Source organism: Thunnus thynnus, chromosome 5, assembly GCF_963924715.1.
Source record: "Thunnus thynnus chromosome 5, fThuThy2.1, whole genome shotgun sequence".
Lineage (NCBI taxonomy): Eukaryota > Metazoa > Chordata > Actinopteri > Scombriformes > Scombridae > Thunnus > Thunnus thynnus.
The window spans coordinates 24,535,886-24,562,120 of record NC_089521.1 but is presented as its reverse complement, the minus strand read 5'-3'; the positions used below and the strand labels follow the sequence as shown (position 1 = coordinate 24,562,120).

The window sequence follows — 26,235 nt, the reverse complement described above, 5'->3', positions numbered from 1 at the left end:
TTGACACACTAGACGCTTATTCGGTCTCACACACAGCCTCTTTGTGGGTGAATGTTTTTTTTTTTATCAACACTGCTGTGTACAACACTGCACCCCATTCTACCTCAACATACACTGGAAAACATGCGGAGGTGGAGAAAACACCAGGGTTAACAAAGAGGAGGCTGACAACCAGCTCACCCTTGAACACCAAAACACAACAGAGCTAAGATCGTTAACTTCAAACACACAGCATGGCGTTCAAGTCATTAGAAATTCTGTTTTCTTTCTGGTAGTGGTGCTGGAGATTTGTTTTTTCCTGTTTTTTTTTGTGTTTGTGTAAAGGTGAGATGTTATCATTTCTAAAGACATCCTGCTGAAAAAGTGCTAGTGAACTATGCAGAGTGCTTTACAACTGCTTTATGACTGTTTAATATCCTCTATTGCTTCTATACGTTTGTTAAAAATCTGCATATTTACTGTAAACTAAACCACCTGAATCATTCTTTTAAATCATTGATTCTCAAACTGAAGTCCAACAGGAAGAAGGGTATCATGCGAACCAATCAGCTGTGATTAGTTCTCCCCTCGGGTTTAAAAGGTGTACTAATCAATTTCCTCCACTAATTGGTACTAATTTACACACTAGGAGCACCAATTTTCTCCTCAACAGGAGGGTGTACATACGTCGCCTATATAGCTACTGTGTTCTTCGCCGTTAGCATTCTTGTTTTTTACTGGTTACAGAATATTTAAGCTATGGGTTTACCCCCTATTTTTCATCCGCTTGTATGGTCTAGGATATAATTATACTTCTGCACATTTGTGTGATACTTTGTTTAGTAGGATACAAACAGAAATTGTTTTGTAATTGTGGGTGATGCACAAAGACTGACCGTTTAAATTAGCTTGAAGGAAGCCAGACATATGAGAAAGATGTTTTTGTTCTGATATTCAGCGTACAATTTATATATGTCATTTGAAATTATACAGAAGGACATATAATGTAAATTATGTTTTTTCTTCTGCTTTGCATATGTATCACTGGAAAATACATGTTATTTTTTTTATGTTAACTAGATAGTGGTGTCTTGTAAACAAATTTAATATGGCTTTTAATTGGGGGAACTTTATTGATATCATTTTTAATGTTTTATCATACTGTGATCAAACTTTTTTACTTATTGTTTATATTTTCACTTTAGTTTTTGGCCTTAGCTTTGTTGTTGATCTTGTTTTGCAAAGCACTTTAGGCTGCATCCATGCATGAAAGGTGCTACACAAATCAAGTTATTAATAAATGTTCAGCATGACATGGAAATTAAAACTAACAAATTAAATGTATGAAAAGTTGATGCACAAGTGACAAAGGAACAATACATTGTCTGAAAGTTATTCTTTGTCCTGCTAACGGTAAGAACTACAGAATAGTTTTTCTTGCATACGGTATCTTTTTAAAAATTCAACTTCAGTGTTTTTTAAATTTTAAAATCAAATTTAAAACTGTTAAAAGTGCTTTTAGTTTTGAAAAATAGAGACTAAAAATAAAAGATCATAGCTACACAATACTGGGCAAAGGCTTGTAGTTTTTTAGAGGAACTGGCTGCAGAAAAGACCAGCAGTGGATTGTAAAAAGCAGACTGTAATAAAACTGAAAGGGTGCAGCTAAAGCGACGGTTGCACTGACATCCTGGATCTCATCACAGTTTAACAAACATCATCTGTAAAATTTCAGTTGAAATCCAGCAGCCTCCAGACAAACACATATTTACCCACAGCTCCTGATAGAAATCTCAGGAGAAATACCATTTATCATACCGAATGTCATACTGAATGTCAACTACACCTTCAATCACTTATCTATGGTGCCTTTTAATTTTTGTGCATGACTGTGCTTTGAAGGTTGTGTCATAAAGGTTTACGACCATGACTCTAGCGGGTAATAACCGTCTTTTTCGTCGTTGCGGGCATACCCGTCACTTGTTTTGTCACTGGTAAGACAGAATGAACTTGCAGTTGCACTAATTTGGGTGGGTATAACGGAGGAGCTGTGCTGATGATCAGGATGGCATGAACACTTTCATGGTTCAGCTTGACAAGTGTGTGTGTGTGTATGTGTATGTGTGTGTGTGTTCACCTTGCCTCAGGCCAGCAGAGGAAAAGCAAATATGAACCATGCGGAATGTCCTGTGTGTACAGTGTAAGTATTTTTATGTTAATATAAAAAGGTGCTATGTGTGTTTGCGCTTATAAAGCTTATAAAGATATTGTCCACTCCTGCGACAATGCTCGTACCTCTGCAAGTGATATTCATGGACATTTCTTTGCACTCAAAATACTGTAACAATAAAGTATCTTGAAAGTGGTAGCGGTGACTCTAGCACAGGTTGAGACAGGAGTCTTTCAGCCTATAACCTCGCACAAGTGAAGGTGAATAACTGCAGAATGTGCCTTCCATCCTTCAACATCTCGTTATGAGTGTGGACATGCCCGGACTGCTTCTTACATCCTAACCCAAGAGTGTGTGTGCACAGATCTGAACAGACACACACACACACACAAGCTGCCCATTTTCATCCTCAGCATTTCCACTGTCACGCCCAGCAATGGCATCTGTAGCCTCAATGTTACATTTTCATAAGCCCTGTATGTCTTTTTTTCCTGGATCCAGCATGCCTTATCTGAAAAATTAGCATACAAAAGAACTTTCCCATTCATACAATTGATGCACAGTATTATATGATTAGTTAAACATCTTGTCGCAGCACATCAACTCGAAAGGTTTGTCTTGTTGCTAATCAGCGGAGAGCAATGTCAAAGCTCCGTGATTCACACCTGAAAACCATTTTACTCAAGTTGTGTTGAAGGATGTAGAGAATATTGAACAAGAAAACAGATTTCATTTGACAAAATCCACAGGGAGGAGATGCCACTGATGATTAGATCCTTAACCTGTCGTAAAGCAGTTTTCCCTTCCACTAAATTCCTTGTCATACCATACTATGTAATCGTGTCTGAACAGTTTTGTTGTTGTAAACCGCTGACTCGACAGGGCAGCACTGAGAATGTGAACAGTGGAGAGATGAAACAAGATCAAGATTTACCCTCAAAACAAGCATCGAGTTTAATATAAATACAGTTCTGTATCCGCAATGACAAGAATCCACTGCTATCATGACAGTTAACAGACATGTCATTTGTATCTTGCATTCTCTGGATGTAGACGTTTGTTGACAACATCAACATCAATCTATTTCCAAGTTTTAGGCCCCAGCGCAATGTCAGGATTACCACTTCTGCAGCCTTTACAAAGTTATGAACATGCACGATCTATATTGATATAGTTCATGTATTTTTCTTTTGTTTAACTCCATAACTAGTAAACTGGGCATACCAATGCAATAAAAAATGCTGTGCAGGGATCTGTAGATGCATATCATGCCCAGTGTTGTTTTAAAGGTATTGAGTGTTTCTCAAGATATGAATCATTTGAAAATAAATGATGCTGGTAAAGTTCAGTTCAGTTGAGATCTTTTTGCAGCAAACACAGTAAGACAACTGAATACATTAAAGTGCTGGTACTATGCATGCAATTCAGGATAAAGGATGTATGTTAAAAGCAAGGAAAATAGTGGTAAGCTTGTGTGAGGATGTTCGAGAATCCTCTCAAAGGTCTGAACATCTTTTGTATTTTAGTCTGGGCTCTCTCTTTGCACAATGACTTCTGTGTTTCTGAAGTCTTTCTGCCAAGTCTTGGACAGACAAATTCTGTTTCTGCTTTTTACAGACACAGGTTAACTTGTTCTGAGGATTCTAGTAAAAGCACTTTTTGTTGAGTGTTTTTGCTTTGTTTTGGGTTTTTTTTTTTTTTTTTTACAATTTGTGTTGCAATTCCTCCTTCCGCAACAAATCCGAAACTGAACCAGTTAAAGAGCAGAATTCCACAATTGCTTGTTTATTCCTGTTCGCTTGTGAGGAATCTGGGTCTCGCTGTGTTTGTGAGTTGAAGGAGAGTGGTTATATGCACATCACGTAGGTGCGAGGCTACCACAGAACAACATCAATGAAAAAAATCACACACTGTGTTTGCCCCATTTAATGACACGTACCTACTGAGCTTGGAAAAAAAAAGGGAAGTAAAAGATTTTTTCTTGAAAACAACATCAGTGTCAAAACGAGACTGAATTACTAATACAAACATTTTAACAACTACGGGTACCTTTTATAACCTTTGTTTTGAGCTTTGAGTCATGTTCTTCCCAAAATGCAATGCAAAATTACATAAATACATTATTCTCATAAGTATATTCTTATGGAAATTCTTTAACCCAGGGCTGCATTGCAAATCTTTTCAGCAATTATATATTTTCTGCTTCTTGAGTCCCACACTTGAGACAAGAAAATTATCATCTGCAGTTTTCTATATTCTTCCCTGGCTTTTGATTGATTAGGTCTAATATTTTCATCTGCATTTCTTCATAGACTTGACATCAGTGACCTGAGCTTCTGTTAATGACAGAGAAAATCACAGAGCGTTGCTAATACATCACTGACCGGTGAGAAGCTGTATAGGACAGTTGACCGCTCTGGAGTTCAAACTTGATGACTCATCCTTAAACATGTCTCGTTATCACCAAGGTAACAGGTATTCCTTAGCAACAAGAGCATTATCCTCCACTGACAATGTTTAGGCGTGGGTTTCACACCAAGGGTGTCCTTCAGCTATGCTTAGCCATTCCGATGCAAGTGTCTCTACCTCTGATTGATTCATCGTCAGTCTTTCATTCTCTACGTCTCTCCATCTTGGCCCGTGTTGGCAGGGAAGCTGACTCATTCTCTCCTCTCCTCCGGAGTATTTGTCTGTGTGGAGAACTGAGATCTCACCACTATTTTCAGGATGCAGCCTGACGTCACAGGCTGCGCTGCCCCCACATAACCTCTCGCTGCCATTATGGCTCTGCAGGATCCAGATTCATACCACCAGCTGTCAGTTCAATGCATTTTCATAAAGCACAAGGCTAAACTCCCATACACTGTGAATACCACTATGAATGTGCAAGTGGGTTCAGCCATAATCTTTGACTTCTATTTTGGCTTCAGAGGGATTTTCACTGGCTAACACTGTGAATCAACAATTGCATTTGCCCAGACAACATCAGCCCCAGGGCACTTAAAGCAAAACCAATGGTTTATGGTTATGATAACACTGCGGTCACCAAATAATTGCTGAGATCTCAGAATGGGATCAATCAGAGGCCAAAGTCAGGGGTGGGACCTCACGGCTGTCCATCAATACGAACAAACTTCTACTTGTACCGAGGCTCCAAGATAGCATTACTGTAGCTGCTGCAAGATGTCACTATGGCTTAGTCAAAAAGCATAGCATGCTCCTGATAATCGTGTTAGTCGAATATGTTACTTCCAGTCTCTGGGGAGAAATCAATACATCGGGTGCATGCGATCATGAGGATGCAGGTGGAGGGCTGGGCGGAGCGCCAAAGGGAAGAACAGAGTGATATGCTTTCGAGTCTCGTGCATATTGTAGCTTTAAATACCATGATAGTAAGTTTGCAGGAGCATTCCCACACCCTTTCTACCTTCTGGTACAAACAGTTGATTGATGTAGGGTAATCTGTCTTTAAGTAATTATGCATAATTATGACAGCCTTGAAAATGTTGCAGGTCTTAAACGCATGTAGGCCTAAAAAAAGGATGTTTTAATAATGTTTTAGTTGTGCTGCATTTTGTAGAAAGAATAAAACAATTCAATTGGTGATTATTCATAAATGATACTGTGGGAATTACTGCCTCTCTATGGCACATTATTAGAATATTGTGTACTGTGTGTTCGGAGTGTGTTGTGGATCCGTCTCTACTGTGAAATCATGCTGTCACCACCTCAGTCCTCTAATAACTCCTCTGACGACGATGCATCAATAAGAACAATGCAAAGGATCAATTGAACAGAGTAATAAGATTCACTTGCAACTGGAGCAAAACCGAGAGACTAGAAGTTCATTTTGTGAAGTCGGATGATTCTACCTGTTACCATCTAGAGGGAGAAAAAGAGACGGTGGAAATTCACAGTTTCCTCAGAGCGCAAATCAATAGAAAAGTATTATAATGATTAGATTAGCTAAAAATACAGCTTATTTATGCATCATATGCATTACGGCTCTTTGGCAGCTGCAACTGCACTCAATTTTATTTATCTATTTATTTTCCTGCATGCTGCTTTAATCCTCATTTTCTAGTTCTTCTTCATGTTGAGATTTGTATTCCCTGCATCCACCTCTTGTTTGGCCTGTTCCCCGAGCTGCTGTAACAATTGAATTTCCTTCACAGGAATCAATAAAGTGGCATCATAACCACGGCGCTGCAGCTAGCTCTGATGAAATACAAAATGCACACAATGCAGCTTAATGAATCTATGCATTTTATAGTAATAAATATGTTTTATCAACAGCCGTGCATCCTCTCTGCTACCCCCTTACCCCCTCAATGTCTCGCTAGATGACAGCAAGAGATTCAGATAATGAATGTGTAAAATGTAAACTATAATTTGCTCAAAACAATTACGATGGGGTTGCAGTGTTTTGTTTAGCTCTCAGTATTTAAGCCAAACAGCTTCCTATAAATAAACACAGAAAAATATAAATACTCAGACTCTGCTTTGTGCCGCAGGGTTCAGGCCACACCAGTATATATGAGGCTGAATTGACTGTTGCTGAAATTCCCCACAGGCAACCGATGGATACAAGACCACACGCTATGCTGCATCGACCGAACTGTACAGCGGATATACTGTATGATGCATGGTGCACACATGCACACACACACGCAGACGCAAATGCAAGCACACTCAAAAATGACATGGTGACAAAAGCTAATGAGCAGGATCTATACATGCACATCTTTTGTACATGTACAGCAGTTGACTTGGAATAAAATTTGCATTGGAAAACAGGAACACTGCTCTACATGGCTGGTAGGGTGGCATATATGCCCATGTGTACACACACACACACACACACACACACACACACACACACACACACACACACACACATACACACACATACAGGCACCTTGAGGCAGTGGAGGCCAAGTGGCTGAGTAGGACAAGCACAATGTCTCTATCTTGGAAACACAACATCCACACTTACACACAAAAACATACAGCATATTTCTGTGTTTTTCTGTGCTTACATGTATGTGTGTCATTTGTGCCCTCTTGTACAAAAAGCCATTAGTCTAGCATTCATGGTTTACTCTGTTCAGTATGGCAACTTTCAACCACATATCTTACACACAGAGCCGCTGGGTATCGTCATCTGCCGTATCTTTCATTGTACCGTGCACTTTACACTCTTCCATAGTGCACTCATTCACTGCATCCTGTATGTATACGCATTCCAATGACGTCAGCCAGCCACAAAGCCTGGTATTGTGGAGGTTACATCCACCCACGCTCACTTACATCGAGCGAGAGCACCAGAAGAAGAAGCCATGTGCATGTATGTAAAATGTTAACACAAACATAGGCACACATAAATGCACATGCAGGCACAATGAAAGCATGCTGTGCCCCCATTAAAGGATATTTCTCATTCACCATGTGATATGAGCGTTTTCATCACCTGTGGCGCTGCACACAGACCAGATCGGGAGTTTCTCAACAGGAAGCGAGGTTGAAACACTGTGAATCAGCTACACAGCTACACAAACACTGTAAATCAATCTATATTAAAGATATCTCAATTTCAATGGAGAACAGCTACAACAACTAGTGACATCTAACCATAAATTCAACCAAACAATCAGCCCGCATTACAGTCCAGCAGCCGAACTGGTCATCGAGTAATTTAATTAGGACACACAAATCAGAAGTGAGCAAACCAAAACGAGAAGAAAGTATCACGCCTCCATGTATTAAAAACACGTTATAATTACGTTTATCATTTCCAAGTTATATCATTCATTTTCTGTCATACTGCCCAGTCCTACTTTCTATTGCCCTCATAACTTTTGTATTATTTTACAGCCCTTCAATACTGTCAGGAAGTCACACTGAGCAGTAATTGTGAATCTGAAAGGAAATATCTCCATTCATATTTCATTACGTTACGGTTGTTCATAAACAAGAGAAACCCGAGAGATATTCAAAATAAATGAGACAAATGTCAAGAAAATAATGAGAAAACCTTTCTTTGATGTCACTGCAGGAAAAACAACAGGTGTAATTAATATTATGTTAATAGTATCAACGATGGCTCGACTCCACCTGAGTGTCGGTGCGCCATCGTTAATGCCATTAACTACACCTCCTCACACACTTTTTAAAGTCACAAAGTCATGTCAATGCCGATGTCAGCTATCCTACTACCTTGTTGTTTCTGTCAAAATCTAAGGAAATATATTGGATATAATACGGGAAAAACTTAATTGCTGTAACCTCATGAGGCTTTTTTAGCTGAAAATGATGAAAACATGCAGGTTATCTCTTGCAGATTTACATTTTTATTTATTTATTGTAGCCTAAAGCCTATAGTCACAGTTATCAGCCATTGAATAAATTGTGAGGTGAGGAAGATATATTGGAGTAAGAGAGCAAAGTTTTAAGGAGGAGCATTAAAACATGGTTAAATCATGTCATCATTCTCTCAAATTAAAAGACAATGCTCTTGATGAAATATAGGATACAGATGCCATAGAAAGCTTAACTTTCATCATAGCAAAAAAAGAAAAACTAAACAACAAACTTTGACTTCATATTAACCATGTTCCTCTGATGGGCTGCAGCAATTCAAAGCTTGCAAAGACTTAGATGAGATGGCTGTTTCATAAGAGATATCTATATGTTTTTCAGAGAATATATTTTAATCTGGCTAAAGGTCCACAATTATTACAAACAAGAGTGCGAAATGATGTAATTGTTGGTGTGAGACAGTTAATTATTAGCACTGCTGCTATAGCCCGCTCACAGCTCCCATGGGTCTTCATTGATAGCCAACGTCTCATCTCCAGCTCAGTAACAATAATCCTCCTGAAAGTAACATAGCATTATGAGTTTTCAGAAGCAGGCTCTAAATCATTTCTATGAATGTATTTACTGCCAATCAAAGTGGATGTCATCATTAATGAGAGACCTATATAACAACAATAAGATATAATACAGGCCTGATCAATCCAAACAAGAGCCTTTATTTTTCTTTTGTTATATTTTACATGGTTTAATGTGGAGAGACATCTTTCCCTGGTCTTATCCAGAACCAGACTTTTGTTGTCCAAAATCATTTCCACAGACTGGCTGAACTGCACAGGTCATTTGGTAAAAGGAGAGAGATTTACTGTAGATGTTTTATCTTAGTGAGATTCACACCACTACATCATCACTATTAGGTCTCCGAAATAGCGGCGATATTACACGTCCTCCGGCATGACAGATTGCTGTCGTCAGCTCATAAAATTAAAGCTGCAGGAATGCAAATGAAAAACATGATTTGACTGTATCGAAACCACAGTTCTGAAATGAGTTTGGTCTACTCCGAAGACAGAGCTCAGCAGGTCTACAGCCAAGATGAAAGTAGATAATAATAATGTCATGACGCAGTCTTAGTCACATGTGTCAAAAGCAACAAAAGCAACAGAAAAAGCAACACAAGAAAAGGTTGATGCTTTGAAAAACATCTACAATTTTTTAAGAGTGGAAAAACAATCTGGATATTGCTGCAGCCAAACCGTACAATGTGCTCCAGAACTGCTAAAACAAAACTACCACAGCCCTGTATGTTGGCCATGATAAAAAAACATTATTTATCCCTTTAATCTTTTCAATCCAGTCCTTCTTTGCCACCTTCTTCCGCTCATTCTCTGCACAGTTATTGACAAACATTTATTTATCTCAATGTTGAGACCAAAAAGACACCATTGTCTTCAAATTTAGCCTTACCGGTTGAAAAGTGAAAACTCACAACCCCTCCTGAACATTACCCATTAGTCTTGTCAATCCGGCAACCCTCAAAAACTGTATTTCCCTCATTCTTTCTTAACTTTTCCCACCTCTACCTGTTTCGGAGGGCCCTGTGGCGCAGGCGGAGCACACACAAGGCCAGACCCCATTGCTTCTTAGTGGCCGCACACGAGTTGTACTCCATAGGGCAGGAAAAAAAGGATGGACAGATGAACAAGAGAATACAGTGGCTCCCTCTCTCTCTCCACTGTATACTCATGGATACAGCAGTGTTGGGACAACACAAACCCAGCCTAGGATTCCAGCATAAGTCACGTGGGGCTGTGACACCCACCTGCTAAAGATCCTTCTTCTCAATGGCCATTTGAATTTGAGGTGTGAAAGCATATAGGCAGACACAAATATATGTACCTGTAGTATAATATAAGGACAGATTAACGCAAAAGAGCACAAACACACAACAAGTCATTCACAACACATCAGCACCTCTTCCATCTGCCTGACCATGAACTTGTTACCTAAAATACACACTGAACACTCTATGAAGACATCCAGTGTCAGTTAAGCTTCCAGACAACACTGTTCCCAAAAAGTACTCGCATAATATGATCTGAATGTCAGGTCATTAACATACCAGTGTGTCTGGAGTCGAAGCTTTACATATTGCTCTCAGGAGTAGAACTGGGGCCTGTGGTTCAGCGGTGTGGGTCGGCAGTATGGGCTGGCAGAAAGATCAGCCGTGTTAAGTGCAAAGTCGGTGGAAAAAGGTGGAGCTAATTAAAAATAATGACACTCATAGATTGTCTCTCTACCAGCCATCTCAGCTACAGACACCTGAAACTCCACAAAGTTTAACAGAACTTAACCTGTACATTTTTTCTAATAGTTCCTTTTTTTATATAACTCTTTTGGGGGACATTTAACGCCTTTATTAGATAGCTGAAAGTAAAGAAATGACAAGAAATGAGGGGAGAGAGAGAGATTAGGAAGAACATGCAACAAAGAACGCTGACCGGGCACAAACTGGGAACATTGCCCCCAAGGGTGTCCCATTTTCTAATCGTTCTTATTTTTCTAATATATCTTACTGTAAGACATTGAATGGTGGTCTCTGTCTTGATAAAGGTTGGTAGATGGTGCGACTGAATCTGACTTAACTGTTCCATCCCTTACAAAGTCTGATGTGCTGTTATTTTTAGGCACGCTAACAGCGCGGCCCCAAGGGGTTGGTCTGTCGGTCAGTTTTCAACTATCCTGTGAAATATCTCAAATATCTATGAGATGAGTCGGTACAGTCATTCATGGTTCGATGACAATGTATCTAATGATGTAATGTATCTAAACACTCGCAAAAACTAATGACATTTCCATCAGCTGTACTTTGTATTTTACTGTACTGATGATGTCATTTAGCGCAAGTACAGCTTCACAGAGCCGCTAGAATGGCTGTATACTCTTAAGTTTTGTTTTACATATTACAACTTTAATTCATCAGCTTTCAGACAAACAAATATTTATCTACAACTTCTGAGGAGAAACAATCATCCCATTATGTTTTTTATGCATACATATGCCATTTTAGTGTCTAATTTGATGCATAATTTGCAGGGTTTTTTTTGTGATTTTACAATTTTTGCATCTATATCCTCATTTCTACTGTTGCTATAATATAGTAAAATATTCCTATGATATCTCTCCGTCGTCAGTATGCATAGGACTGAAAATAATTATGTTCATTCTTAAATAATCTGCTGGATATTTCACTATCAAGTAATTGTTTGGTCTATAAAATGTAGTAACATACCTTCTGTTGTATCAGCGATTTCATACAGTGAGTTTATTATATTTTTCTCTTGTATGATCAGAGTATTCGTGTCATATTCTAGTGACTGTTTCTCTGCGTCCTATCCAGATGCTCTCCAGATAATCCGGGACAGTATAACACATTTGCCTCAGGAACAGGCCACACCCAACACCAAGTGAGTGCCAACACCAACGGGAAAACACCACTGTGTTGTAATCGGTCACTACTGCCAGTTTTCTGCAGTTAAACTAGAGGCCCGGGAGTAAGCTGAGCATGCCAGTTGGGGATGTTGGAAGTCGTTTGGAAATCTTTCATGGGTCCAGAGCTCAATAAACACCACAGACTCAGGCTGATGAAAAAAAAAAAAAACATACCCATGACCATGTTGCAGGAACAGACACAACAGTTGAACAGTGTTCTCAGACACAACAGATGAATACTGTTCTCAGTTATGCAGCAGACGGGTGACTCAGTCCTACAGGGCATAAGGCGTTGAAGAGGGGTTATGTGCAAGAGTATGTACATGTTTATGTGTTGGTGTATGTGTGTATATATTTGTGTGTGCACGACTGTAGCAGGGAACAAAAGGAGACAAAAAAGTGGTACCTCCGAACGCGAACACGTTATCTTTTCACACGCATCCATATGCAAAGCTGCACAAAACAAACACATGCTTCCCCGCACACACCAACACAAACAGGTCATTATCATTCCACTGCTTCAATGCTGCAGCATCAGTAGAGATTAGTCCCCCAGTGACCTAGCATTACCCAACACACTGCGCAAGTCTGCAGAGAGCAATCTATCTTCTCCCTCCATCTTCCCTCACTTTCTCTCCTCTCCTCTTCCTCTTCCTCTCTCCTTTCCCCTTCTGCTTTTTATCTTTGTCTGTCTTAGGCTCCCAAGCCGTCTCCGTCTGCTGTCTCCTGAGGTTTCTGCTGTCCTTTCCTGTTCTTTGCTCTCTACGTCTCTATCTCGGTCTTTCTCTTTCCAGCATTCTTTTCCTTCGGCTTTATCGTCTCTTTTTCAATTCCTCTGTGGGAATTCATCTCTCTTCCAGGGCTATCTTTGCACCATGGGTCCTCTGCTCCTCTCTACCGAAAATCTCTAATTTTCCTCCCTCTGTCTCTCGGCCCCTATCTCTCTCTCTCTCTCTCTCTCTCTCTCTCTCTCTCTCCTTCCATTTCCCTGTTTCTGCTGAGTATAACTTACACAGTGTCGTAGCAGTAAAGTCGACTCCAGAAAGACTAATACGCTGATGGCAGATAGCTGTAAAATGATGAGAGAGAAAGGCTGTTACTCTAGCTGCATGCTAACTATCCAAACTGTGGCTAAAAGCATCACACATGCCACATTTAGGGTAACAAAAGGAGAATCTTTATCCTAAAATGTTTTCTACAACAAGCTCTTGTTGCATAATGGGAATACAGTTTCTTATTAGCGTTGATAGAATCGCTTATAAAAACCAATGAGCATCCCTAGGTGCACAGTTGGTGGCTACAAATATACTAACAATCCTGTCTTATGTGTATCAGGAAGGCCACTGCAAAACTTTTTCTTCCAAAATCAGAAGTGTGGAAAGGAAAATGAGCGCAGCCAAGAACTTGAGAAAAACAATTTAGCAATTTGAGTTGGATTAAAATAAATTGCTGCAACCCTAAGTTTGTTAGTTTCAGTGTCAGTGTTGCACAAATAATCTCTATCAAGATGTCTTTATAACTCTTGTGCAATGACTTCATAGCAACAGGCACAACAACAATGAATCTGGCAAATGTTGCTACTATAAGACAAGTAACGCATTAGATCCAGTCAGAACAAACAAAAAAAACCTCCTGAATGAAACTAACACCAGATGACATAGGAAGATGTGAAAAGAACGGTAGATAAAAGGTGAGAACAACAACGGCAGAGAGAGAGCAGAGAATGAAGAGATGAAAAGATAAGAGGGGGGAGAGAGTGAGTGATTTGACATCACCAGAGCACCACAGGAAAGACTGGAATGTTGTATACATAAACATACTGAGTCAACAGGGACCAGCAGAACTGGACACAAACACACAGAGAGCAGCAGTAAGCCAAACCCGTTAAAATGATAAGCATTCTTGCTGTCATGTGGGTCTAATCATAAAATTTCCATCTTTTTTTTTTTTTTGGTGGTAATTTGCTCAAAGTTTTTTTTTGCCAAAACCAATTGAATATTTGCAGAGTGGAATGCAGTGGAGCTGAGAATGGGAGAATATGACTGCTCAAGACAAACAAATGTGAACTGGCTTGTGCTCTCAAATCCAGGCTTTTTAAAAGGGAACATATTATGCACATTTCCAGGTCTATGTTTTATTTTGGTATATCTTTGCATGGTTTACAGTTTAAAAAAATCCTTATTTATCTTATACTGAACATTTATGCAGCCACTCAACTCAGCTCCTGTCTCTTTAAGACCCCCCCCCTCCCAATGATCCCACTCTGTTCTGATTGGCCAGCTTTTGAAAGCTACGTAACAGCAGACTTCCACCAGCTCCACAGGCTACGTAAACAAACAGTAGTAGTATGATTTCACATCTTTTTCATGTTCTTTACTTGAAATGGAAACTTCTTAAATACAGCCGTACATGTTCAAGCCCGAATCCGATCCGAAATATGAGAGCGGACAACACGAACAACCCGTGGGACAACCTTAGCAACAAAGGCTACGGATTAAACGGCCGTTTGTGGGAATGTGTGAGCAATCTGATGTCATCACAAGGTGGAAGAAGAGGTAACTTTGCAAACGGAGCACTCAGAGCAGGCTGACAGTGCATGCATGCGTTGCATTGCATTCATAAATTATTTGTTATATTGCTTTTATTTTATTTACCATGAACACAGAAGTGCTTTATTTTGAAAAGACAATAGATGCATGTAACGTGCGGAAATTGTCACAACGTTGACACGGAAGGCTCCTCTCTTCTCACGTAAACTTCACACGACAGTCTCCTTCACTAGGTAATCTTGTTATCAGCTATTCTTGCCTGAAAAATATTAGAACTTAATAATGTGACATATTAACAGTCCTACAGAAAAAATCACAACAGCTTAATCTCCGCCATTGCTGCTTGCTGTCAGTGTTGGTTTGTACGAAATGCATTCTGGTGTAACTTCATCACTCAGTCAGTGACAGACTTTTGCATGTATAAGGCTGGCCCCACTGTTGCGGTCCAGCCTGAACACTGACAAAAAACAAGAACAGGCTCCGCAGATACAAAACCATTCTTTTTTTTTCTGGCACATTTTTTCACATTCTGTCACTTGCACATGCAATGATTTATTTTTTGTCAGTGTGCAGCTTTTTTTCATGCAACATGGAAAGTTTTATTACTTAAAAAGAGGATCATCTTTCGTCATTAGACAGCAATTTCACGTTCATCCCACCACATTAACAGGGCCGTCCTACAGTTTATGGATTTTTCATCCATCTCCATCTACATTCCCAATACCCCAGAATGACCTTTGACCCCCATATTACACCTGGTGATACCACAACCCTGCTGAGGACCTCTCTGCAGATCAGGTGCCTGGGTCCGGATCACATGACCACCCCTTGGGGGTATCGCCATGGCGAACGCCTTCAACACCCTACTCATGAGGTGTCTTGTTCCTGCAGGCTGGATGTTTGACTCAGTGATTCCTATTACTGATTAACCACACAGGATTTCTTGAGCAGGGTGGAAATTCCCAGTCCTTCTCTGTAGCAGCAAAGCCAGAAAGTTGTGCTATGCAGTCAGGTTAAACTTGTTTGCAAGGCTTGAAAATTTCAAGTCAGTTTCAACCACACATACACACACACTTCTTTTATTTACCATTGCTACATCAGGGAAAGGCCTCGGAGGGATAGAAGTGATGGCATGCATCATGATGTCTCCTTTTCCATTTCCCCCAAAATGGAGATTGGAAACAAATAAAAGCAAAAAAGAGATGGCAGGAGAGAACGTAGAAGCAATCATGTGTTTCTTTCCAGACATAAGAGGGGGGCTGGTGGGACGATGGGGTATAATGGAGGCCAGGAAGCCAGACAGGCAGGGCAGACCGGCTAGTTTGCTAGCTAGCTCCCTGCCACGCTTCATTAGCTATTGTCATGTCGCGGCATGGCCGGGGCTGCTCATGCCTGTGTGTGCGTGTTTGTGTGCCCTGTGTGTGCCTGTAGGGATGTGGGTCAGACCAGAGAAGATGGTGGAGGCCATATAGGCCAGTCAAAGCTATATACTGTGTGAATGTGACGACTGCCACCCCGTCCACCCAGAGCTGGATGTGATGTTGCCGGCTGCATCTGCTGGATCGACTGGACACATTCCAACACTTCACACAGCATCCACTGATGTTCTCTCTGCCCTGTTCTCTCCTGCCTTTTATCTTTTCCTTTCTTTTACTCCTTTTCAGCTTTGTTCAGGCTTTTTTCTAGAGCTGCAACAATTATTGTTTTGGTTATTTATCAAGCAAAAGGCCAATCATTCTCTGGTTACAGCTACTCCAATGTGAGGACGTCCTGCTTTTCTTTGTGTAGTAGACCTGACAGAACACTGTGAAAACGTCATCTCAGACTCTGGGGACAATTTTGTTTCACTACTTTCTGACAATAATCGGCAAATCAATCAAGAATGAAAAGGATTTTTAGTTGCAACCTTACTTTTATCTAATATGGCGATTTGGATTCCTTTCACAGACAGTTAGTCATACTGTACATAAGGAGACAAAAGGTGAGGCAGGAAGGAGGCTGCATATGATGTATCCTGTGACCTGTGTTTCAACCAGTGTCAAGTAGAGGAAAGGGAAGATGAGATGGAAATTTTTAGGCACTTTTGGAAATTGCTGCATGTGTGTCTGTTGCTTGTCTATCATCAGATCATGGGAAACAATATTTATAATCCAGAAATCTGGCTCTTAATGCTACCTTTAATATTTCTCTTGCTCTCTGTCTCTCTATCTTGCTTTTTCTCTCAACCTTATTTTATCTACCATTTCCCCTCTCACCTGTCCTGTACTATATCTCTCCCCTTTTATATTCTTTTCTTCCACTTTGTCCCTTTTCTTTTTCTCTTCTTCCTCTCCTCTGCATCGGAAGAATGGCATTTCCATAAGAACAGTAAAAACTCATGAATCAGTCGATCGCACTTGCAAAAACACTCACGTTCATATATGTGCATTACATGCTAATTTAAGACATTGAACATTCCTCATATTTTGCTTAAGATAACCACTTAATTTTTCTTATCTACTACATACACAGTTTGCGGTGGATGAGGCATTTTCAACAGCTTACCTGAGCACTACACTCATTTAAACACACGGACTCTTTGCTCGACAGAACACACACCGACTGATGGTGAGATAATCAGCATCAAAGACAGCGAGGTTTACCCACCGCCTCTCAAGAGCTACAAGACAGCTTCACAACAAAGCCGCTAAACTCTTGACTTTTGGGTGTTTATTTATTCAACCTTCATTTAATCCTTAAAGAAAGTCTCTTCAAAGGACATAAGCCCTCCACCAAGCAGCGTCAGTTATGACCTAAAACGACGTGCCGTCACCCCGCAGAAAGAAGCTTTAAGCTGCTCACACGCAACTAGGATGTCAAAACACTCACATATCCTAACACACACTCACACACACACTCCTTGTCCTACGTCCATCTCCATCTCCGCCATGCCTCAAGTGCCATCTTACACAACAGGGATTGTCTTCCGAATGCAAATACTCAAAGACAAATTTGTCACAGCGCTACCTCTTCTCTTTTCAGGCCCAACGCCATCCATCCATTTGGTTTAAAACACATAAGTTCATAAATCCGTTCTGCCTTATTGTTGACAAACATGTTCTGCACATTAAAAATGACGCACTCCAGAGCTGTGTGTGTGTGCATATGTGTGTGTGTGTGTGTGTGTGTGTGTGTGCATGGTGCCTGGAAGCCAGATGGTGTTGTAGACAGAGAAATTTTGCTGATGTGTCCCAAAGCAGAGGCCCAATATACACTTTAAATCCAAATATAAAACACTAATAAAACTAAAGAACAGGTGCAACTTCAAAATCAGACTACTTTATGTAAATAATGCCTAAGACAGTTCATATATTTAGAATTATCTGTATTAAGGCTGCAACTAATGACTGTTTACATCATCAATTAATCTATCCATTGTTTTTTCGATGAAAAAGTCAAAATTGTGAGAAATGCTAATCACAAGAACCTTCTAGTGGCTTGTTTTGTTCAACCAACAGTACAGTTACTAAAATGATTCAATTAAAAATTATATAAAACTGAGAAAAGAAGCAAAATTATCACATTTGAGAAGCTGGAAGCAGCAAATGCTTGACATTTTTGCTTGATAAATGACATAAATGGTAAGAATAGTTCATAATGACTTTTCAGTTAATATCCTCATTGATTCATTGACTAATAACGTCAGTATTATTCTGTAGGCTTCTATCTCACAGTAACACAAGTTGGCAGTGGCATAAAACACTGAACTTGCATCTAAACAAGTCTTTCCAACATATTCCTTGCCATATCAATCTCTTTCTGCATCTGCCAACTGACGAATTGTTTAATCATGCATTTCTTTTTATGAAAGCGAGAATGCTGTGTTTGGTCTCTGCATACAGTATATCCAGTCAGAAAGGAAACCCAGCTGTCCATGTAACACTCACAAAGCTGCAGATCCCCCTCTGATCCTTGGTGCACTGTTCAGCTGTTGCATTCAAATACAGCTTGGAGCAACGGGGTGGCAATAGCGAGTGTATTTCTGAGGTTCATAGCTGATGACGTGATTGGGTATTTGTGAATTAATTCTGGGATATAACCTCATGACTAGTTATAATAACTAATCTGTTAGAGTGGTCAACCTGAGATAGGAAAACAGACACATGCACTGACTGTTGCTGTCATATGAGACATTGCAGCCGTTCAAAACACCAGCATTGTGTGTATGAGTGTAGCTCCTCGGTGTTACCTGCCATGCAACAATAGACCGCTGCATTATTCTTAATTACAGTCAGACTACTGTGACCCAAACAATAGAGGGATAGAAAATCTAGCCGAGTGTTGAAATCCACAAACCTGACTGCACCAGGGCTGCGAGATGATACTCTATATTTATGTTTGTCTTGTCAGAATGCTGCCTTCTTATTAGTATAACCATTTCCGTCCAGCCTGTCTACAGTATGTGTGTATCTGTTATCCACTGCATGTTCCTCCAGATTAAACTTAATTTCAAAACCATCCAAAACTGCCAATGTAACGCCGCTCTCCTCTGTGCCCAACTGCCCATTAATAATGCCTGATATTGTTAGTGGCCATTTACTTCTGCCTATCTGTGTGCCTACTGTGCTGTGTTTGTGCCAGTCTGGGGCCTGGCGCTAAGTTGAGTGGATGGCAGCGGCTCTGCCTGATCGTACTTGGCACAGCATCAGTGTCTACCTGAGTCATCCAGTCTGCCTGCTCCTCACCCTCCAGCACCCGTCAAATCGAGCTCTTTCCGCATTTCCACGCTGGAAGAGGAATGTGGGCTTGGTCCGATTAGATCTGAATGGATATGGGTCTTTATGCACGCAGTAAGCGGTTTGGATAAACATCCTGACTTTGACCAATTCGCTTTTAGATTCACTGCTAAAAACAGAGATGGAAACTACCAACAACAGAACCTTTGTTCTCAAAAGATTTTTCCCGTGCTCTTTCTTGTTTTCTCCACTTCTTCAATTGACTGAGTTACGACTGAAGAACTTCCAAAACTGCAAGACACTACAACAACACTGATTCTCCAAATCACTGTGCTCACTTTGATCTTTAAAATCTGCACGGGAGGGTCTAATTAGGCATAAATAGGTACAAATTATGAACAAGGGCATTAATCTTCACACAATAAGGGTGAGATAAGTGTGAACCATGACTAGCTTAAATACATTTGCATGTATTGTAACATATAATAACAATATGAAAGAACGGTTTGTGCGTGTCTTTGTCTGATATGATGTGGCCGTGTATTTTCAATTAGCCACTGTGTGCCATGTGACTGATAATGCCTTGTGACTTTGCTATTCATGCTTGATACCATTATTTAATGTTTCACAACATATACACGTATGATGCAACGCACCTCTTACAAAATATGGTCAAAAATATGATTTAAGTGCCTGTGTGTTGTATAGAAGTTGTTTGGGGCATTCAGAGGTGCCATTGTTCAGTAATGCTATGCACTGAGGTGCGTCATGTGGCGAGCTGTTGTCTTGCATCGCTGCCGAGATGCACTGCTGCTGCTGCTGTTGGCTGTGCTAATGTTGACGCGTGTTGACACTCTTGCTGTGTAAGCTCTGTGCTCCATCGCCATAAAGAGACAGTAGATGTGTGTTGTTGTGTTCTTGTTATTGTTGTCATAGGAGATGTTGCATCAAAAGGGCACCAGCAGCTCGAGTGTGTATGTGTGTATACGTATGTGACAAAAGGTTTTATGGTGGGTTTTAAGTATGTGCGTACTGTAAGGATGTTCTGTTTCAGCAGTCATCTGAAACCTTACAGCACCACGCAACAATGAACCACTGCGTTTTTTTTGTTTTTTTTCCTGGCTACAGTCAGATTGCTGTGACCCAACAATAGAAGAAACAAGCTCAAGATACAGACACAGAAAGAGAAACAGAAAGCGGGAGGACACAAAACATGGAGGTGCAGAGGGGGCTGGTGGTCGGAGGGGGTTGGGGTTGCGGTGCTGGGGGAGTATAATACAAAATATCAGACAGATAGAAAGAAAGGACATGCACACAGACATATGGGGATGAAACGACAGATGAGGAGAAGGAGGAGGAGGAGGTGTTACCTTTCGGGGGACGAGGATTTCTCCGAGTTCACGGACATGAGCGGTGCCTGTTAGCCGCTCGCTGGCCGAGGGACCACAGGAGACGGCAAAATAAAACAGAAAGCTGCTTTCTTTCTTTCTTTTTTTTTTTTTTACTCTTCTCTCCCTGTCTCTCTGCTGTGTGTCTGAGTAAAGGAGAGAAGAGGGTTACTGCCTCCCCTCTTCCTCCTCCTTCTCCTTTTCCCCTCCTCCTCTTCCTCCTCTCTCTCTCTGTCTCTCCTGTCCTCTCTCTCTCAGAGGAGAAGAAAGGATGGAGGACACGGCTCCGCAAAGGATAAAAAGAGCAGCAACTGTGCAGTGCACAATCTGGCTGAATGTGTGTGTGTGTGTGTGAGAGAGAGAAAGAGAGAGAGAGAGAGAGAGTGAGTGTGTCTGCCTGTGTGTGTGTGTGTGTGTGTGTGTGTGTGTGTGTGTGTGTGTGAGCTGATAGCGAGACCAGCAATGTCAGTCAGGCGCCCCTCCTCATGCCCCAGCCTCCTTCCTCCCTCCCTTTCCTTCCTTCCTTCTCCTCCTTCACCTTGCCTCTTTCTTCCTCTCTTTCACTTTCCCTGCCTTCACTGAAGCTCCTTTTTGTCCTCCTCTTCCCTTTGTCTCCTTCCTCTCTGGTGTCGCTGGTTGAACTGGGTGATGAAATGAATACACGGGCTCTCAATCCAGTATGTCTGTCTCTGTCTATGTATCTCTCCCTTTCCTTCTCTATCTGTCTAGCTGGCTCTATCAGGCCTTCTGCAGCTCTGCACAACAACAGAGCCCAGAGCGAGGCGGAACGTTCCACTCTCCGCACAGGCAGAGGGGTGTCGGCTTGTCACAGCAACAGGGAAATGAATGCATTTCTCCTTGAGATGCACTCTCCTCCCCTCTTTTTCCCCCCCTCTGAATTAGTCCCTCCCTCTCTCTCTCTCTCTCTCTCTCTGTTTCTTTCTCTCTCTCTCTCTCCCAATTGCCTTATTACGACATCCTGTATCTCAGGGCAACGCCGCACAGATCTCCCCCCCCTCTTCTCTGCTCTATCTGGCATCCTCCCTCCTTTTCTCTAAACCCCGTTTCCACCTCTGTCTTTTTTGGATGCTTTTGCGTATGTGTATGTGTGTCTCATCCGATTCTCCCTCCATCCCCGTCCATCTCTATTTTCTCGCCATCTCTAGGCAGATGGGTCCGCTTCTACATGAGTGAACAGCTCACAGAGAGGTAGCCAGAGGGTGTGCCATGATGGGGGGTCTGTCTCTATCTCTCGATCTGACCTCAATATTGGTGTGTGGGTGTGCATGTGTGCGCATGTATACGTGTGCGTGTGTGTGTGCGTGTGAAAATGCACAGCGGGGGTTGTAAGGGGCATCCTGAGGTTAATGGTACTGACTAGTCATGAAGAGGATGCACGGTAGGAACATATACATTAGAGGTGTTTACAGTATGTACAGATTCTAAAATATTTGTCAGTGATTGTTCAAATGACTGATGTGACACGCAAATGGTGCAGAGTCTAACAGCAAAAGTGCATGTATTAATAGAAGGAGATAAGATTGGCTGATACATAGTGTGAAACGATAGATATTTGTTTTCCAGTCCAGATTTTGCTGCACTGTTTATGCCAAGGTAGCTGTCCCTTTAATATGTATGTGTGTCTTAGGTCATTGCAGGTAATGTTGCAAATAAGCAGGGCTGCTTTATGGCAATATTGGTTTTACTAGATTTTGCATCAGTGTGGTTAAGACCCTTGATTTTTCAAGTATTTAATTCACTGAATTAACAAAAAAAGTCATTCTCAGCTGGTTATTTTATCTATAAATGGTGTCTCAACTGATTTCCAGAGAATTTGCAATATTATATAATACATATCACAACCCCCAGTTTGCAACTTGAGATTTTATCCATATTGTGATATTATTATAAAAACAATATTAACCCTAAAATATTTACTACATCTGACAAAACTCCCATGAAAAACAAAAAGTAGTTTTAAATTACAATTTGGCTGGAGTTAGAGCTGCAACAATTAGTTGATTAATTGATTGGTTGACCAACAGAAAATTAATCGGCAACTATTTTGATAATCAAATAATCGTTTTGGTGATTTTTTTAAGTAAAGATGCCAAAAACATACTGCTTCCAACTTCTCAAATGTGATTATTTAATGCTTTTCTTTGTCATACATGATAGTAAACTGACTATCCTTTGTTGTTTGGTTATCTTTGGACTGTTGGTTCGGGCAAAACAGGGCATATGAAGAGGAAAGGACGAAAGGAAAGGATTATTTGATAATCAATCATCAACAATATAGTTGGTAGTTAATTTTCAATCAATTAATTAATTGACCTCAGCTCTAATCATTACATTACTATAATATAATTCCTCTGAAAGTCAATATACAATAACATTGAATTATCACCTAATCCTTTGAGGAGGTAACAGCTACTGACTTTACACCAGCTGCTGCAGGTTCTATGTTAATAATATGTCTGAAAAATACATTTTCATGGAAATAGTACAAATACTGCATCCATATCTGAGAGCTATCAGACACGAGACATGCCTGAGAGAAAGAGACCGAAAGAAAACAGGAACACAATGATCCATTTTCTCTGCTACCTCCATAGTTCCACTTTCCCACATAAAAGGACTACATTAGGCACACATGTCTCTGAGCCAAACTATTGTCCTCATTCTCTGTGGATGTGGGCCAATGGGGAGTAAAGAACACACTGGATCTCAGCGACAGACAGCAAGAGGAATATTGAGCCAATATGAGAAGGCGCACTTTCATTCTTTGATTTTCCATTCCCACTTTTTGGGGTCACAGAAGGTGGGGGAGGGGGGGATGAAACCTACTGTAGCACACACTGGAGCTAATGTAAGAAAAAAACCCTGGTGAATCACCAGCTCATCAGTAACACATTTACATACAGGGCGCTAATTTACTTGACCTGCATTTCATTGGTGGATTTTGTAAAGAAACACTTTAACTAACTAGCTAACTAATTAACAGAAAGCATCAGGGCCAAGATTCAAAGTCACAGCTGACTGAGAGAATATTTATTGATTATTTGTCAACATTTCATACTAATCAATCAATCTTTCTATGATGTTTTTAACAGGACTATTGTGACTGTTGTTGAGATAAAATATGCTATTGGAAGAGCCACACCTTGAGCTCCGGAACATTTGAGAGGCCTGTGTCTAAAGCTAAAAACGATTAGTTAATTAATTGCTAAGTCAACAGATAAATACTTATTCTAAAAATTATTTTGACAATTGAGTAATAATTTAAGTCATTCATCAAGCAAAATTGCCAAACGTTCTCAGGCTCAAGCTACTCAAATGGGAGCGTTTGCTGTTTTTCTTATGTGAAAGTAAGAAACTAAGAGATTTGTTTTCCAGCAGAGATTTTTCTACACTTTTTATACCACAGTAGCTGCCCCTTTAATATCTCTGTGTATTTTAGGTCATTGCAGGAAATATTGCAAATTAATAAGCAGGTATGCTTTATAGCAATATTGTTTTTACTTGATTTTGCATCAATGTGATCAAGAACTTTAGTTCACTGGAAAGACAAAAAACTCATCTCATCATTCTCATCTGGTTATTTTATCTATAAATGTTGTTTCAATTCAATTAATCTTTTAATTATATAATTATATTTTTAACAAAATTATTATTATTATAACAAAAATTCCAAAACACTTGTAGGTTCCAACAGTTTGGTGTCTGTTGCTGAGAGAGAAAATAAGCAACTGGAAGACCTCACCTTTGTTTCTGGGAACTTATGAGGGAGATGTGTCTAAAGATAAAAAACAATTAGTTGATTAAAGTCAACAGACACATATTTAATCAGACACTATTGTGAAAACTGAGTAATCATTTAAGTAATTCATCAAGCAAAAGTGCCACACAGTCTCTGCTTCAAGTTACTCAATTTATATGAACGTAAACCAGACATCTTTGGGGTTTTGGATTGATGGTCAGACAAAACAGGAAAGTTGAAGACGTCATCTCAAGTGTTGGGAAATTTTAAGAGGCATTTTTCCCCCGTTTTCTGAGATCAAAAAGTAGATTAATCAGCAATGAATACAACTGTAAATTGCAGCCCTACTGTTTTACTTTTTTTACACTAAATAATTAATAGATTCATCTAATAAATAATAATCCATAGATAATTCGATAAGGAAAATCATCTTCAGCTCTATTTCAAAGCTAAGACTTAACTGCCTTGAGGCAACAGTGCTGACCATTGAGCTGCCACACTACTCTTGATGTGGCACTTTGCACCACGTCATTTATTTTCCTTGCTTGTCCTTCTGAGAAGCATTTATGTAAGCATTTCTCGAGTGAGGTCAGCACACGAGGGAAGTCATAGGTGACAGAGGTGCTCGGTAAATTCCCCCTATTCATGATGGCTGCAGTGGTATGATCCTGATGTCACCTTTCAATGGGAAGATTCATCCAAAATGGAATAGCTCATTCACATGAAGGAAACATGCACACATGCTTTCAAATGCACACACACACACCTCAGGATATTCACTCAGGCTATCAATTTGCAAATCCGAAGGCTGATTCTTGCTCTATTTTCAAAAGGAGAAGGCGCAAAAAGAAGAATAAGAAAGAGGGGGGAGGGAGAGAGATGATGACTCTCATGAGCAGATATATTTTGGGAGCCAGTATTGAGGCTGCCGGGAGCTATCTTTAAGCGGCCTACTTCTCCATACTGCCTGGTGGATGCTGGGGTGGGGAGAGAGATGGGGTTTATGCATGCAAACACACACACACACACACACACATACACACACAGACACACACACACACACACAGGTCCCATTGCGAATTGCTCCTGGACATAGAGTACACTCGCATAAATGAAGCCAGGAAAAAGTCACAGCAAAGCAGGATCACATAATACAAGCAGAGAAATGCATACACAACACATAATGCATGTGTGTGTGTGTGTGTGTGTGTGTGTGTGTGTCTGTGTGCGCTAGACTAAGACGAGTCGAGTAAGATGTTGCCACGGTGACTGTGCTCTTTGTGTCAGCAGCCTTGTTGTCACTGTCTGCAGAGAAAACACTGCCCCCATGTGGAAACACACACATGCCCACACAAACACACACACACAAAGTAGCTTGTCTTAAATTGCATGTGTGAAAGTGTGAGTGTGTATGTGTTGAGCGGTCAATCTCCAGATTGACTGACATACTGATAACCTCAGGTCTGCCTTAGGGCAGCTCATTTTCTCTGCTACAGACTTCCATATGGAGTATAAAAGCCTATAGGGACTCTATGATTCAAACTGCATGGCATTGCCTGTGGACACTGTATGTAAATCTGCAAACACACACACACACACACACACACACACACACACACACAGGGAGGCAAAATAAAGTCACAACACAAAAGGCACATTTCTTGCTCTTAAAATCCACAGACTAGAGGAAATTTAAATCTTCTTTGCATCTTTGCATATAAGCATAAAATTTTCAGAACTGGTCCAAGCATTTCTATTTTGGGTTTTAGCAGCAAAACGTGTTTTCCTCCACATCTACAGAACTGATCGTGACAGGACTATAAAATATGTAATTTGCCATCAATGGGAACTGTAAAGGCTGCTCTTT

At 40.5% G+C, this 26,235-nt stretch overlaps 1 protein-coding gene across 5 annotated transcripts in view; it reads right to left on the bottom strand.

The window, feature by feature from the left end:
* The window catches only part of srpk2 (SRSF protein kinase 2), a 70,399-nt gene that overhangs the window by 27,501 nt on the left and 16,663 nt on the right, over window positions 1–26,235 (bottom strand). The window contains exon 1 of one of the 5 annotated variants that reach the window (XM_067590323.1): window positions 20,591–21,372. The exons of the other annotated variants lie outside the window; for them this stretch is intronic. Coding sequence (XP_067446424.1) covers window positions 20,591–20,628 — 38 coding nt within the window. The 5' untranslated portion in view covers window positions 20,629–21,372. Of the gene's footprint in view, window positions 1–20,590; window positions 21,373–26,235 lie in introns of those variants that run through there. 5 annotated transcript variants of the gene reach the window in all.